The sequence below is a fragment of the Semicossyphus pulcher genome, unplaced genomic scaffold (genome assembly GCF_022749685.1).
Source record: "Semicossyphus pulcher isolate SPU_LCO1_2020_fin unplaced genomic scaffold, fSemPul1.0.p SCAF_10, whole genome shotgun sequence".
Lineage (NCBI taxonomy): Eukaryota > Metazoa > Chordata > Actinopteri > Labriformes > Labridae > Semicossyphus > Semicossyphus pulcher.
The window spans coordinates 27,704,469-27,722,083 of record NW_027211604.1 but is presented as its reverse complement, the minus strand read 5'-3'; the positions used below and the strand labels follow the sequence as shown (position 1 = coordinate 27,722,083).

Here is a 17,615-nt window from a genome sequence, read left to right as displayed (position 1 = left end):
ACTCTTCCTTTGTGTGCAATATTGTGTAACTGTGACTAAAATGTAGCTTTCCAGTAAAACTGATGAACAAATTGGTTGTAATTTATTACAGACTTACCTGGATGGAAAATAACCACCTTGAGTTGACTCACAAAGCTCTTACAACTAGATGAAATCCCTCATGTTTGCTGTGCATGCTCGAAAGAATCAACTCAATGGAATTAAAAGTATAAAAGATTATTAATCCTTAATGAAAAGTATCTGTGACTCATGTCGATGAACATAATAGTTACCACTGTTTGAATATTGTGACATGGTTAGTGGATTAAGTGCACAGCGTAGAGTGATCCCTGCCAAATTAAATAACCACCTGACCTGCAGGAACTTTTAATTTAGTGTTGTATTAAAGCTTTTGTTTGTAAGAACGTGACACAACATGTCTGAGTTTGTTCGCACACATCACTGTTTTACCAGAGGCAACAACTGTGTGAGCACGGCAGAAGAGGGTTTTATGCAGATGTCCCAGGCATGTCACCGGCACTAGGACAAAAACTTCAAATCATTAATTACTGAATCATTTTCAAACACATTAACTGTTGTTTGTATGGCAAATTAGACTGAACAATAAATAATAGTTAATTCTGAGACAGGGAGCCGATACAATTAAACCGTAATCAGACACCAAACACCTGAACCATTTTGTTTTTAGAAACCAAATGCTGTTTTAGATCCAAACTGAAACTGATCCAAGATTATTCATTAATATTCAAATCATTAATCAACATAAAAAGAGATGTGACACTTAGCAAAAATAGATACAAAAACCAAAAATCAAATCGATTCAAAGAATTAAGTAAAAATAAGATAAGAAGTTCTGAAGTGCAGCAGTACAAAAAACAGAATATATTCCCACTATAACCACTTCAACAGCATCGAGAGTCTTTGAAAGTGTAATTGATTTACAGACAATTATCTCAACGTTGTCTTGTTCAACTTGGTCTCTTTTTAGGTGTTGGGTATTCTCAAGGGTATTAAGTGATTATTGACCTGTAATCTGCTCAGCACGCATACCAAGATAACACAGCTCTGAAGTCGCAGACTAGTCTTATTTTCCCGACGGACACAGATTCACAGACTGCTCTTGCTGTAATCCAAATGGATTCTATTAATCCGCCCCAGAACGTTTTCCCAAGGAACAAAGCTCACAATTTGCTCCATCTGTGTCGGGTGCAGACCTTAGCTGCCCCCAAAACTTCCCCACAGGGGTGCTGTGATGGAGAGATCCACAGACGCAGTCTTTGTTTTTAGCCACATCACACAAAGTCTCCCTCTAGACTGAATTGTGGCATTTTGAAAAGAATTCGTAAGACTGCAAAATAATGTATATTAAATAAAAACCATGGCAGTTACCTGAGTGAACGTAAAAAATATACATACACAAGTAGTACTGCTTATGGCATCATCATGTCATGAAAATCTTCCAAAACACTGTGACATGTCATCATAATTAGTGTCCTGATGTGGGAAATTTTTTGCTGTGATGAGCAATCAAAGCTCCACTTCCTCTCTTCTCCTTAAAAGGAGTATTCAGTCAATGACTCAAGGAGGTAGTTGCTGAACACGCCCTCATCTCAGCCAATATAACAGCTGCCTGCAGGACAGGAACACATCAAACCAAAACATGGAGACTTTTAATGTGTGCATTCTACTAAGCCTGGCAGTCACAATTTACTGCGTGCCTCTGCCGCAGATGACTGTGCAGGACGAGGATTTAGCAGAGGTATGTACGCTTGTTTTTGCCTTTTTATGCATGTTGCCTGACTATTCTGCATTACAGTGCATCTGATAATGTTAATCTTCTGGGAATTGTGAATATTATGCTGCTATAGACACAGAAAGAAAACTGTTGTCCTCTGCAGTTAAGAGCTCTTTTCACATTAGCAAGCTGATAGCTTCTTCCAACATTTTACTTTTTAGAACTGTTGCATATTGAAGTTTCCAACTCTTGTTCTCTCTTGCAGAGCTACCTGAAGAATTTCTTCAACCTAACAGAGGAGACAGGTCCAAGTGTCAGACGGGGGATCAGCCCGGTGAGCAGGAAGCTGAGTGAGATGCAGAGATACTTCGGTCTACAAATCACCGGGGAGCTGGATGCAGAAACCTTAGCCATGATGAAGAAGCCCCGCTGTGGTGTTCCTGATGGCAACATTGGCCGATTCACCACCTTTGAAGGCTTTAAGTGGGATAAAAACAGCCTCACCTACAGGTAAATTATCTGAGAAGAGAACATTTTTGAATGACTTCTATTTTTAATCAGTTCATGTAATAATATTCCAGATTTCTTTTTTTACCCTACAGGATCGAGAACTACACACCTGACATGTCTCAGGCAGAGGTAGATGAGTCCATAGAGAAGGCGCTGCAGGTTTGGGCCGATGTCTCTCCTCTGAGATTCACAAGAATCTACAGTGGCATCGCTGACATCATGATCTCCTTTACCAGAAGATGTGAGTGCAAATTTACTTCAACTGTACTGTAACCTGCATTCTTTCTATACAGTAGGGGACAACTCCACACGTTGCCAAAAGAAGTCTGATTGTATAAAATGCTAAGAGAAAATTAATGTTCTTTAATTCGTTTATTACCTCAGTAAACTTTTTCTAATGACTTTATGGTCTTTATTACTTGTGTCAAGATTTCTTCAATACAACAACATGTTCATTTTGTAACTTATGCACCCATTTAGAGTAAATTAGGCGGTAAGCACCGTATACTTAAGGGCGTGGCTAGCTGTGATTGACAAGTTGCTACTATGGTAACCTGTCAATCAGGAAAGAGGCCTAGCAATCCAAATATGGTGACTTTTGGAGGCCTAAGAAACAAAACTCACATTCATAACATTGGTACTAGTATCCACTTATTATATATAGTCCATGGTTAAGTCTTCCTACAATCCATCTTAGCCTTAACTTTGTTTAATTTCTTGATTCACACTGGACAGCTGATCAATCTTAACACTAAAATGCGTTCTGAAAACGAGTTCTGATTTATTGTTTTTACACTATTACAGTTGATTGCTTGTAGATCTATTTTGCACAACTTGACCTGAATATGTTCTTTGTCTCAGCACATGGTGATTTTAGCCCCTTTGATGGCCCTGATGGCACTCTGGCCCACGCCTTCGCCCCCTCCCCTGGCCTTGGAGGAGACGCTCATTTTGATGAAGATGAGACCTTCACTTTCCGCTCACGGAATGGTCAGTTTGGTATTTATGCTCTGCTTGTGTCTCTTGTGCTCTGAACTACTCTGGAGCTGTAACTAACCTGTTATTTGACATTTCCTGCTGTAGGCTACGTCCTCTTTTTGGTGGCCGCCCATGAGTTTGGTCACTCCCTGGGCTTGTCTCACTCCAATGATCCTGGTGCTCTCATGTATCCTGTGTACATCTACAGAAACCCTGACACCTTCGTTCTGCCCCGGGACGACATCAATGGAATCCAGTCGCTCTATGGTGAGTACTGACTGATTGGTTTGCGGAAATAGAACAAATAGAGCCAAAATCCCTGAAGAACTGCACAATATTTGATAATGTCACACAACTCAATGATATGCTTATTTCATGAAACATCCAGGTTCAAACCCCGAAACGCCCCCCATTCAGCCTGGATCTGAGCCTCCCACCACCCCTGATTCCTGTGATTCAACCATGGTGTTGGACGCTGTTGCCACCCTGCGAGGAGAGATTATCTTCTTCAAAGACAGCTTCTTCTGGCGCAATTACGCTCAGAGCGTCAAACCTCAGCTGAGTCTCATCGCAAACTTCTGGCCCGATGCTCCTGTCAACATCGACTCTGCTTATGAGAGCCACCTGTTAGACAGTGTCTTACTCTTTAAAGGTACTGTATTTGTTCTCTGTAAGCTTCCAATCAGACTTTATTTTCAAGACTTCCTTACATGCGGATACTAAAAAGTTTGTTTCTATACAGGTCGTCAAGTGTGGGCTCTCAGTGGCTACAATCTTTTGCAAGGCTATCCTAAATCCATTTCCAGCTTTGGTCTGCCCGAAAGCGTCAAGAAAATCGATGCAGCCATGTATGATACAGAAACTGGCAAGACTTTGTTCTTTGTGGGCAGCAAGTACTACAGGTGGGTTCAAATAATGTGATGTAAGATTCATTCAGGTGACTGGTAGAGGTATGGTGATGGTTTATGAACCAGTCTAAAGTCTGTCTGTTTTCCTTCAGCTATGACGAGGCCAAAAAGAGAATGGACAAGGGATTCCCCAAGAATGTGGATCAGACCTTCACCGGCATGACCGGGAAGGTGACCGCAGCTTTCCAGAAGAGAGGTGAGTAGCATTTTAGAGTTTTTCAAAATCCAAATAACAGATATATCGAAACGTTTGCACAGCAACTAACACCGAGTCTCTCTTCTGCAGGTTACACTTACATCTACAGTGGATCCAAGATGTTTGAGTACAGCCTGAGGACCGGCAGGTTGTTCCGTGTGCTGGGGAACAGCTACTTCCTGCGCTGCACTAAATATTAGACCAGTTCAGCCACTAAGGTGTTTATGTAGCTACTCTGAAAGACAATGAAGGCACCATAGTGCTAGTATGCAATAATATGTTTTATGATATATAATTATATTGTTATGCACTGTTGCACTGTGGATTTATGTCCTTCCTGAGAACAGCACCTTATATTTTTTTCATATTCCTTTTTTTAATTTGATCTTTCCATCATTGCTATTTTAAATTAATTTAACTGTTTATCTTATTTTATTTATCTTAAATTCATTCATTATCTCTTTTGCTATTTGCCTGACTGTTTAAATTGTGTGTTTAAAGAAGTTTTACTGTGGAACATGTTACATACATTTATGGAACATTGTTACAGTCGCTCAAGGCAAATTGCACTGATTTGAACACCACTGTGAAGAACAGATGAATGTATGCTTGCATTTCTAAAATGTGAAAATATTTTGGCACCTTTAATTATTAATAAAAGAAAATAAGAAAAGATTCATGTTTATTGTTGTTGTTGTTATTTTAATGTTTTTGAGTATTCACAGTAAGTAAGATTTTTCAGCAATGGAAATCAGAAAAATGCTATGACATACAGTATCTGTCATAAGTCATAAAAACAAATTAAACTGGTAATTATATACAAATGTCCATAAACTTGTACATCCAGCTAATTGTCTCACATTTCCATCCTGTTCACCAACATAGTTTAGCAAGTTAGCATGCTAATAGAGTACATCTGAGGCTGAAGGGATTGCTATTAGTTTTGCAGGTTATGATCATAAAGTATTGGACAAATTGACCAATGGTGGCGCTGATTCACCCTGAGGGGGACATGAACATGTGAACCAAATTCAAAGTAATCCCTCCAATAACTGTTGAGAAATGTTCACTCTGAACCACAAGTGTCAACCTCGTGGTGGTGCTAGAGGAAAGGTTAGGGATCATCATAGTGGGCTTCATGGTCCGGTGATCATTCAAGTTTCATGGAGATCCAAAAAGTTATCAAATTGAATGTGTTGTGTCTTATCACAAACTTTTCTACATGGAACTAATTTCTACATAATTTCTTCAACTAATTTTGCAAAGAACCCATAAAAATATAATTGACATTTTGTATCGATGAGGACACAATGTTAATGGTGAACGTGAATAAGGTAACCTTATCAACATGTTTCTGCAGAGAACAACACTAACAGGTTACATGTTTTAATGATAGTACAGATATTGCAGTAGACTCCATAAATCTGAGTTCCTTGTTTTAAACCCATGACACTAACAGTCATAAATTCAATATTCCTTTACAAATATGATATTGTTCAGTTTTGACACTGACACTGACACTGTCACTTTATTATTGTAAAGCTCATGTTGGCAACTTAGGAGAAATCAGCAAAAGTAAACTAGATTTATTTTATTTAGTATCAAAGTGAAAATATGTCAAAGCGTCTCTCTCAAACAGATCAACATGCACTGCCTCACGACTGTTGGATGAGTTTTTAGCTCAAATATTGTATTGGACCTACATATTACAGGCCTGCAGCAGAGATAATAATCAAATTAATTTCATTTGTCTGTCCTTTCTGTCAGACTTATGTCGAGTCTTTGATTTGCTGATAGCTGTTGAAGGGTAAAGATAATTTCAACAAATATAACTTGCTAAATATAAATTGCTATTACTATATACATTTGTATTACTGAGGTTGTAGTTTGTAGAGCAGTTAAACTGGACTACATTCAATTGGGAGCTTTTCCTAATATTTTGCCTATTACATTTGAATATTTGATATTAGGAAAATATTAGGAAAAAGAGCAGATAAGTGCGTGCATAAGAGCAGATTATTAAACCACCACTAACAGTGTAAGTGTTCCCAAAAAAAAGGCATGTGAGTGAATAACTCACCTTGAATTTGTCTCTTCAAATAGGCAAAGTTGTGTAACAGGAATGATATTTTTGTTTATATTGCCGACGCATGGCAGCTAGCAAGGTCTGCTATAATAGCTTTGACTCAGAGCATCTCATACATTTTCTCGGTCTCTCTCTGTCTCTCTCCCGCTCTCTCTCTCTCTCTCTGTCATATTAATGCAGCTCTTTAACTCTGTATCTTCTGGTTCCATTAACATTACTAACCATATATCTTCCCGGGAGTTCTTGTGCTCCCTTGTCTTGAAGGTTCCTGGAGATCGTTGCTGCAGACCACCTGCTGCTGTGGACCTGCTCGACTGCAACAACTTCTAACATCAGTGTTCCCCATTGTATCATTATTGTTGCTGCTAATGCTAATAGTAGACCTGGGGTCCGTTTCACAAAGCAGGTTTATTGAAAACTCTGAGTCTGTTAACCCTGAAATGAGGGAGACTCTATGAACCTAACCTGGTCGCGAGCAGGTTTTCTTCAGGAAACTCAGAGTTTCGCTCTGTCTCCTCCCTCTAGAATATAAAACCCTCATTCGACTTCCTCATTCATTCAGCCCGTCTCACGCGTGTGTTTGAGCGGTTACCGAATTAAAAGAAGAAACGTTGTGTCTCTGTGCTGCTCTGACCGCTTTGCAAATCAAAAGACAAATCTGTGTCAAAGTCATTTTTAGATTTTGCACCACCACTGCCGAGAGCACTCAAATAAGACACCGTAAGTTATTGGATTTTTTTTTTTAAACTAACACATTCAGTTTAATCAACATGAATTATAATGTATGTGAAGTCAGCATCATGTTAGGGATAAAGTTAATGCACATTAAAACAGCCACTGAATGATATTTCATTAGATTAATATTTAAAATATGATTGAAGTGCTTCCATGTACGTTTTTTTCTCCCGCTGGATTGCTCCTAAATTAATATAAATTTTAGCTTCCGGTCGTGTTTAAGTATTAAATAAATAGACCAGTTCAAACTTGCAAATTTACTCGAGCAGCAGTTTCTTCCCACGCCGCTTCTCTCTCTGTTGCAGCTGCAGCCGTGTTACTTTATTTTTCTAAAAACATGCTCGTATTCGCTGAACGTCCGCGTGACGATTTCGAGCTCCACTGGTGTGACGTAGGAGGACCTCTTTGTGTACCGTTGCCATGGTGAATCGTGGTGTCGGGGCTCCATTAATGCTGGCTTTTTACAGTCAGTGTGCACACACTTAACTCTGGCTGAACCTACTCAGAGTTGATTGAACTAACTCTGATCAGCTGTTCTGGAACTGAAAACTCAGAGTTTCCTATCTCAGAGTAGATCGACTCAGAGTTCAGGGTTAGACTCAGAGTTTGTTGAATCTTCTTTGTGAAACGGACCCCTGTTGACTTCAACTGTTACAATTAAATTACCTCAGCCTTTATCATTACTCTGCTTCTCTCGCTAATTTATTTATTTACTTTTTTGCTAATCTTCACACTAGTCTACCACTATTATTGGCATTGTAACTATAAGTATGTGTCTGTTGTTGTTCATGTAACAAGGACATATGTTGTTGTTGCTCTCTTTGCCTGTCTCTATCCTGCATCTCCTTCTATCCCATTTTCGGTCCATCCAGTCGAGGCAGATGGCTGTTCAACATGAGTCTGGTTCTGCTCGAGGTTTCTGCCTGTTAAAAGGAAGTTTTTCTGCCAATGTGTCGAAAATGAAGGGATGAACAAAGTATAGGCAAAGTTGAAGGGATTTATTAACAAACTAAAGCAATAAGGAAACACAAAGCGAGCTTCTACTAAACAAAAGAGAAGCTGTTCTATAAGACAAAGCACATAGCATAAACCAAAAACTGCAAATAACAATACAACACTAAGGCCTCAAAGAAACGCCCTCTTTCCACTGAAAGAGTAAACCCGAACACGAAGACGTCTGTCACACACACAGCCGAATGGCCCACTGGCCTGGCTGTCTCCTCTCTGCTGCTCTTTATACTCCTGCCTGATTGCTGGAGTGGTAACAGGTGAGCCTGATCACCTGCTGCAGCAAGGGGAGATCAGCACCTGAGGAGCACAGGAGAAAGACACACACACACAAACACACGGAAAACACAACATAAAACTACGGCACGTAACAGTCGGTCTAGACCTGCTCTTTTTGTAAAGTGTCTCGAGATAACTCTGGTTATGATTTGGCGCTATACAAATACAATTTGATTGATTGATTGATGATACAGATGGATTCAACAAAATACTGTTAAAATAAACAATTACTAAACTGTATGGTTAGGACACACAATAAATAGTTAAGAGGAATAGATGATTTTTTACCTAATTTCTTTAACTTTATCTTGTTTACTTTGTTTTGAGGGTCAGCTAGTGCAAGTGGCCATTTTTTTCATTTGCTAGCTTGTGTCCCCCCAGAAAACAATATGTTTTTGTATTTCCAAAAAAAAAAATTTACTTTAGAGTTTTGTTTTGTTTAATATGGTGTAAAGTAAAATAAGATCAATCTTTTACATTTGGTATAATGTCGAATTTTAATGAATTTGCTCATTTTCAGTATCTCAACATCAGGACTACATTTGTGGGACAATAACAAAAGCGGTATATGGTTCCATAAAAAAAGGTTAATACATTTTTAAAAACAACCCTATTTAATCATCATTTGTATGTGCATGATATGACAAATTTTACTATAAATTCAATATAGTTTTAAAAAAACCCGTAGTTTCAGAAACACCCCTATACAGCTCATTCAGAAAGCTTTCAGACCCCTTATCTTTTTTCACATTTTGTTATGTAGAACATTATGATTATATAATTATAATATTTTCCCTTCCATCAGTCTACACAATAAACCCCATAATGGCAAAGCAAGAAGAGGACTTAAAACAATTCTGCAAGTATATCATTACAAGGGGACTTAAAAATCAAACATAAGTGTTTAGAACAGTAAGAGGAGTTCTGGTTATTTAAAACCTGGGCCTTGTTTTTACTTATTATAAAGTCTAAATAACTAATAGGTACAAAAGGTTTTGGAATTGTTCGATTTAATTGCCTCAACCAGCAGCTGCTAGACGGGGCTGTAATTACAGTAACCCTTTTTGTGGGCATATCCACCCTCTCAAAGTACTTCCACTAAAAGTTCTGTTTTTTGCAAATAAAAAGCTCAGATTGAAAATGTAAGTGTCAGACAACATTACTTAATTAATTGTTTTATTTGATCACCATTTGCACCTACAAACATAGCCAATACTCTTCCTGGTTCCCCTACATTACAGAAAGGATGGCAAAGAATCAAGGTAGCGGTAGACAAGCGTCTCCCTGTTCTGTGAGGTAAAATGACTGATTTGTCATTTGATTTTGTTGGTTTTGAAGAGAGGAATGTAACGGCTGTTTCTGGTCAATCTCAAAAAGGTGTATTTACTGATAGTTAATATTGGCCCTGGAATATTTTGTTGCAGGTATTACAGCCTTCTAGTGACTAAAGCAATCTACTTGAACAACTTCAAAACCTTTTGTACCCATTAGTGTTAAGGATGGTCTTTGTGTTTGGACCACTGTAGCTTGAGATGGACACGGCAAGCAGTTTAAAGGTGTTTATTTAATTAAGTGCAAAAGTGCAGGCAAAATTGGATGTTGACCATTTGTGGACAGCTGTTTTCAGGTCTCTCCTGAAATGTTTGATTGGATACAAGTCTGGGCTAGGGAAGGCCATTCACAGAGATCTCCCCCTTTTGTTGACTAGGCAGTGTGCTATGATTATTGTCATGTTAAAGTGTGAAAGTAAAGCCAATTCATGGGTACAGGACCAGGTTTTCATAAAGGATAGTTATCTACTTGGCTTTTTCAAGCCTTTCCCTGAACCTTGACCTTTCCCATAGTCCTAATGGTAAAAAAATGCCCCTGCAGCATGTGGCTTCTGCCACCATGCTTCAAATATGTTGCTCAGTTTCCATTAGACATTATGCTTACAAACAAGACCAAATAATTCACAAATGGTTTCATTCAGAATAATAATTTCACCCACGTCTCAAAATGTATTTTTTAAAATGCATATTACATACCTGCTCATAGGTGTTCCATCATTGTCCGTTTTAGTGACTTTTTTCCTTAGTCAATCTCTGCTTTTTATCTATTTGCTGATCCTGTCCTGTACATGTGTGTGTAGTATTTTCCAAAGAACAATCTCCTGCATACCTGGCTAATATTTTACTCACTGTGAAACTTTGCTGGCTGAAATGTAAATAGTTTTTTTTTACAAAAAGTTTCAGCTTAAAAAAACGTACTTACTTCAGGAAAACAGTTGTGCTTTCAAGCTGTCTTACCCAAGACAACATTAGTGATAAAGGTGTAGTCAGAGACCTGACTTGAGTTTTTCAAAACGCTTTAAACATTAGGACTAAGTTTACAGGTTTAAAAGTTTATGGTCCCTATGTTCATTTGGGAACAATGTCAAAACACACACGCAAACAGAGAGAGAGAGCATGATGAAGAAACAGCTCCAAATGTGAGTAAACGACAGCTGAGCAGCAGAGGCGCTTGTCGACCGGCGTGGAGAAATGCGCGTCTGGTGTGAAAGGAAGTGCTCTGGCTCACGCCTGTGGGGACCTATAGTCCTTATGGGGCCCAGTAGTCCTTGTGGGAACCTGTAGTCCTAGTGGGGCCCAGTAGTCCTTGTGGGGACCTGTAGTCCTTATGGGGACCAGTAGTGCTTATGGGGACCTGTAGTCCTTATGGGGACCAGTAGTCCTTATAGGGACATATGCTGGTCCTAATGGGACAAAACATCTATACGAGGTTGTGGGGATTAGGGGGATGGTGTGAATTGGGGTTCGGTAAAGATTAGTGTTAGACATTGAGTGGTTATGGCTAAGGTTAGGATAATGGTTAGGTTTGGCAGTCCACAAAGAATGGTATTAAATGCAATGTCTTTATAAGGTTAGCTGTGTGCTTGTGTGTGTGTGTTTGTGTGTGTGTGTGTGTATGACATACTGTACATCCGTCATTAACCACATTATGTCTTATAATACACTGGTCACAGATGAATAATGCCAGGAAGTGGTAAAAAGTGGTAAAATCAGCACGTAAAACAATGTTGTAATACTAACATTAATGATTTCCTCTAGAGTAGATACACATATTATAATATAGTGTCCTGGATACAGAAATGATGTCCCATGTTTTTCATGTATTATGTATTCATAATACATGAAAACTAATACTAATACTGTCATACTGTTTTTCTAAACCTTCTTTACAGAAGGTTGGTTATATGGTTATATTTGCATAGTTCATTCTTGTATATATATATATATTGCAAAATGTTCTTTTTGTGTCTGCGCTTGCTGTTGGTCTCCTTACCTGAGACAGAAGTTTCAAAATGAAGACAGTAGTTTTCCTCTAACAACGTACAAATGACTCATTATTCATAATGAAGTACATTCTTTAAGATATGTAATTATAAACCCAGTTTGTGCAAGTAAACATGCATAACTTCTCTTTAAACTGTAAAACAATCTAGTCTTTTATGTACTGCACCCAAATAGAATAGATTGCAGAATAAATCTTATTACTATGATCAAATAAATGAAACTTCTTATGTGATAAAGCCAGAAGTATTTAAATTGACTCATGACCATAAAACAAAATGTTATGGCTCTATAGCTGTTGTATGTGGTTGGTGAGTAAAGTTAAATAGCATGATGAGCAATCTGTGGAATCTCAAAATATTCCATTACATGTCAGAAAGCCCTGCTCAGGACATGACACAGCTTGTCTGTTTTAGCTCACAATGCACATCACTATCTTGTCGTCAGCAACATCCGCCTAAGGGTTAGTGTGGACAGGTTGTGAGTAAAGACCTTTGATGGCAGACTGATAAAAAATCTTTGGAAAAAAAAGCTGAATATCACTCAAAATATAACTTTTAGGAAGAGTTTTAGCAATCAACACATTTTTAAGATAAAATGAAGTAAATTTATTTCAGGTGTATAGTTCAACTATAAAATGGCACAGGGACAATACTGTATGAGTATGAAGAAATAAAAACAATATTGAGGGCATCATTGTGAGTTTAAAGGCTGAATTTGAAAGAAATATTGGCAACTAAGAATACATTTTTAATCAGAATACATTTACATCATTTAATTTAAAATGTGTTCTTCTGACATGGACATGACATCATACCATCATAATTATATCTTGTTTGGGGGAATTTTTGATGTTGCTGGCTGAGCAATCAAAGTCAATCTTTTTTTTTATCCGTATAAGGAAAACTTGAGTCACAGACTCAGGGAGGTTGCTCAACACGCCCACTCCCCAACACTTCCACTTCTCATCCTATATAACAGCTGACTCCAGCACAGAAACACAAGTTGCATCCAACGAGGAAGCATGAAGTCTTACAGTCTGTGCATCATACTGAGCCTGGCAGTCACAGTTTACTGTGCACCAGCATTACCAGTTACTGTGCAGGATGAAGGTTTTGCAGAGGTGTGTGTGTTTGCTTTCACGCTTTGTTTTTAGTTAAGATGTGTCTGAGATGTGCATATTAGGAATTTTCATCAATCCACTAAATCTGAAGACCATTACTCACTACTTAATCTCATCTTTTTTTACAGAGCTACCTGAAGAATTTCTTCAACCTAACAGAGGAGACAGGTCCAAGTATCAGACGGGGGATCAGCCCGGTGAGCAGGAAGCTGAGTGAGATGCAGAGATTCTTCGGTCTACAAATCACCGGGGCGCTGGATGCAGACACCTTAGCCATGATGAAGAAGCCCCGCTGTGGCGTTCCTGATGGCAGCATTGCCCGTTTCACCACTTTCGGAAATAGCCCCAAGTGGAATAAAAACATCCTTACCTACAGGTGAACTATCTGACAACAGAAAGTATGTGAAAGAGTAAATATATCAGTTCATCTAACAATATTCTTGATTTTTTACCCTACAGGATCGAGAACTACACACCTGACATGTCTCAGGCAGAGATTGATGACTCCATAGAGAAGGCGCTGCAGGTTTGGGCCAATGTCACTCCTCTGAGATTCACAAAACTCTACAGTGGTACCGCTGACATCATGATCTCCTTTGGCAGCAGATGTGAGTACATAATAACTTTCAGTGGTGAAAGAAGTATGCAGATGTAGTACTAAAGTAATAGTAAAGCATGATCTAATAGTACTCTTTTACAAGGAACAGCAAAAAGTTATTCAAGAGAAAGAACAGAAGTACTATCAGCAAAAAGTGCCTAACATCAAAAATAAAAGTATCAATTTGTAGATTGGTTTAATTTGTTTTATTATAATATGATGTGTTTATTAGACTCATAGACTCATTGCACTCATGGAGCAAATTTGAGGCACCTATTTTACTACTTTTATTAGTATAAACTATCACATACATAATTGCTTCTAGCTTATAATTTCAAATGGATGGAGTAAGATTATGTTTGTCTACTGAAATACTTCTGACTTGCAGTACAAAATATCGATCAAATATTACTTAAGCACAGAACTAAAGAAAATGTACCTTTGTGTTTCCACCACCTGATGAATAGAATAATGTTCTTGTCGTTAAAGTATAACTTAAATTTGTTAACAGATGTGAAATTTGGATGTGTTTGATTTTGTATTGCTGGTGTAAATATCCAAGTGGCCTATAGCACCTATAGCACTTCCTGTTTTGCATACTAGAGTGACATTTATCCTTTAATTGCAGGCACTTTGTATAGTTCCAGAACAGTTATGTAATGTGTATCACTCAACAAAACAAGGAAACAACAATCATTCCACTGGTGGCATGCCAGTGCTTGTAGCCATCCTGGAGCCAATTTTTTCTGGCGGTTGTTTTGTACTTGTTGCAATGTTTATCTTAACTCAGGGTCTTGATGCTATATCCCACAAGGAATCTGAGCAATACCCATAACATTTTACAAATGTCATTTTGCATTTGGGACACACTCGTCTTATGTAATATTTTTTCTAGTACACATTATCTGACCTGAACATGTTCTTTCTAACAGCACATGGAGATTATTACCCATTTGATGGCCCTGGTGGCACTCTTGCCCACGCCTTCGCCCCCGGCCCTGGCATTGGAGGAGACGCTCATTTTGATGAGGATGAGACCTTCACTTTCCGTTCAAACAGAGGTGAGTTGGTAACTTCAGACTTAATATGCACATTTACTCAAGTGCTATTGATGTAGTTACTACAGTAGTTACTTGACCATAATTGATTACAATATTTTAGAAAATACAATTTATTCTAACAACAGATATATATTTAGAAGTAGTTTTAAGTCAGTAGTATCTTTCATCTTAAACATTAGGGTTTCGCTTATACATGAATGCATCAGTATAACCAATATACTGATGTCTGAATTTATCACTCACAGGAGGTGTTTTGCTTGTCCTTCTTCCACACTGCCAAAAGATATTTTAATGAGTCACCCCACTGTGTGTATTCTGACATGAAAAGTTGCTTGTCATTTTGAACAACTGTTACTGTATTTGTTTCCATAGGCTACGTCCTCTTCATGGTGGCTGCCCATGAGTTTGGTCACTCCTTGGGCCTGTCCCACTCTGATGATCCTGGTGCCCTCATGTACCCTACATACGCCTACAGAAACCCTGACACCTTTGTTCTGCCCCGGGACGACGTCAACGGAATCCAGTATCTCTATGGTGAGAGCTAGATGTCTATAATATCAATCAAAGATGTTGGATCTTTGATGTCACACAACTCAGTGAGATGCTAATTGTATTTAACCTCCAGGTTCAAACCCCGTCAAGGATCCTGCTCAGCCTGGACCTGAGCCCCCCACCACCCCTGATGCCTGTGACTCCACCATGGTGTTGGATGCTGTCACCACCATACGAGGAGAGATGCTCTTCTTCAAAGACAGGTATCAAAAACGCGGAATGCTGAAACATCTGAATCTAAAGTCTGGAAGGGTTGTTTCTCACCACTTGTGACTTTGTTTATCTAAATAATGGTCTTGTGTGTTCTCAGCTTCTTCTGGCGCAGTTACCCCCAGAGCATAACACCTCAACAAAGTCTCATCACAAACTTCTGGCCCAATGCCCCCAACAATATTGACGCTGCCTATGAAAGCCAACAGTCAGACAGAATATATCTCTTTAAAGGTACGTTTTCTACTAATATACTTGAGGGATCTACCTGACACCATTTCAAAGTTAAACTAAATCATACGTATGATCTTCTCCTGCCTGCAGGTCGCAGAGTTTGGGCCTTCTCTGGTTATGATCTGGTGCGTGGTTATCCTCAAAGACTTACCAGCGTTGGTTTACCAAGAAGTGTGAGGAAAATCGATGCAGCCGTCTATGATGTGGAATCTGGCAAGACACTGTACTTTGTAGGCAACTATTACTACAGGTGTGTTCAGAGTATCCAAATTTCAGATTTCACTGAGATATTATTTTTCTTTTACCCTTACTGAATGTATCTATGTTGTCTGTGTTTCTTCAGTTATGATGAGGCCAGAAGGACCATGGACCAGGGATTCCCGAAGAGGTTGGATCAGACCTTCAACGGCCTTAACAGAAAAGTGACAGCAGCTTTCCAGTACAGAGGTGGGTAGCCTTTAAAGCTGACCTGAGCCTTTAGAAGAAAAGTGACATAAAAGGAAATGTTTTTTTGCTAAGAACTTGATGAGATGATCATTACCACTCTTGATACTTGTACACCAAAATTTGCCTCGCATAAAGACTAAAAACAGAGGCTAGCAGTTAGCCTTGCTCTGTCCTAAGTACACATAATCTACAGTCACACCAATAATTGTGATTTCAAACACATACATTTGGCTAAGTTTATTCCAGGCGTTTTAGAGCCACAATACGTAGATTTTTGGAAAAGCTGTCAACAGTAAAACTCCTGGGTTGTGACTCTTTTTGGAAGAAAATAAATGCCATTCCTTGTATCAACTAATACAGTTTAATTCTACATTTAATAACTCTACTACTGCCTACATGGCGCTAAGGTATTGTTTAAGCGTTTCCCATATTCCGGACTATGTCTTGGCTGGTTGCAGTGACTTTGTTGATTCTTGATTGGTTGCTTGTAAAAAACTGACGTTATCATGTCAATAGGTGCTAATAGGTAGATTCTAGCTGTTTTCCCTAACTAGTGCTCAGCTAAGCTAGCCGTCCTCTCACTCCAGCATCATATTTAACTGACAGATATAAAAGTCGTACCAATCTTCTCATCTGACTCTCAGCAAGAAAGTGATTGAATATATTTCCCTAATTGAACTGGCACACAGAAGCTAACATTGAATCTCTATTCTGCAGGTTTTACTTACATCTACAGTGGACCCTACATGTTCGAGTACCACCTGAGGAGCGGGAGGTTGTACCGTGTCCTGAGGAACAGCTACTTCCTGCGCTGCACAAATTTCTAGACAACTTTGTAAATAAGTTGTTTATGTAGGTGACACTTTGAAAGAAAATGAATGTACATTAACAGTGTTGAAGTAGAACACTTTAAATATTTCTATTATGCCAAATTTTATGTTTCCAATATTTAATTATATCAATATATTTAGAGGTGTAAACATACAGTATTAAAAGAGTGTATAAATAAAATGTAACATTATTTTTATACATTAAATAATAATTAATCTAAATGTCTGTTGTATTTCCTTTGTAGCATTGCTACTGTGTATGAGACTTATCGTCCATCTTGGCTGTTTAGTAAAAAAATATATAAAGTCAGATTAAAATTTTGTGACTCTACACCCACTAAGCTTTCATTTTCACTTCATTTAAACCAAATGAGCAGGTGCTTCCTGGTATTTAATGTCAGAACAGAAAAAATAAATTAACTGGCTCCAAGATGGCTGCAAGCACTGGCATGCCAACAGTGGAAGGGTTTTTGTCTTCCTGTTTTGTTGGGTGATACATATGTAACTGTACAAATGGCCCATGCCTAAATCTGAGAGTATTGGTTTTAATAAACATCCATGAAATATTCAGTGGTGCTTCTAAAGAACATTTGCTTCTTATCTTCAGTAGCTTCTAAAGCACATGTCCTTACAGAGGCTCAGGGTCACACAATATAAAGCAACACACTTAATTCTTGTCAATTAAAGAAATATTATTATTATTATTTTCCCTTTGAAGAAGAAAGGGTTTAAATTTGGTAAATCATTAGCTAATGTTAGCATTCAACCACTTCATAGCTAACATTACCATCTG

The 17,615-nt window shown here is 38.4% G+C and overlaps 2 protein-coding genes across 2 annotated transcripts; both read left to right on the top strand.

Moving 5' to 3' along the window:
- Nucleotides 1–1,660: 1,660 nt before the first annotated feature.
- Nucleotides 1,661–5,002, top strand: mmp13a (matrix metallopeptidase 13a). Its single transcript, XM_069672879.1, has 9 exons — nucleotides 1,661–1,759; nucleotides 2,001–2,245; nucleotides 2,338–2,486; nucleotides 3,107–3,235; nucleotides 3,329–3,490; nucleotides 3,612–3,875; nucleotides 3,966–4,125; nucleotides 4,224–4,327; nucleotides 4,418–5,002. The coding sequence occupies exons 1-9, from the start codon at nucleotides 1,661–1,663 to the stop codon at nucleotides 4,525–4,527; spliced, it is 1,422 nt and encodes a 473-aa protein (XP_069528980.1). The 3' UTR covers nucleotides 4,528–5,002.
- Nucleotides 5,003–12,791: 7,789 nt separating this feature from the next.
- Nucleotides 12,792–16,984, top strand: LOC138601501 (collagenase 3-like). Its single transcript, XM_069672878.1, has 10 exons — nucleotides 12,792–12,890; nucleotides 13,019–13,266; nucleotides 13,350–13,498; nucleotides 14,421–14,549; nucleotides 14,922–15,083; nucleotides 15,175–15,304; nucleotides 15,412–15,545; nucleotides 15,636–15,795; nucleotides 15,889–15,992; nucleotides 16,710–16,984. Exons 1-10 carry the CDS (start codon nucleotides 12,792–12,794, stop codon nucleotides 16,817–16,819), a joined length of 1,425 nt encoding a protein of 474 aa, XP_069528979.1. The 3' UTR covers nucleotides 16,820–16,984.
- Nucleotides 16,985–17,615: the final 631 nt, after the last annotated feature.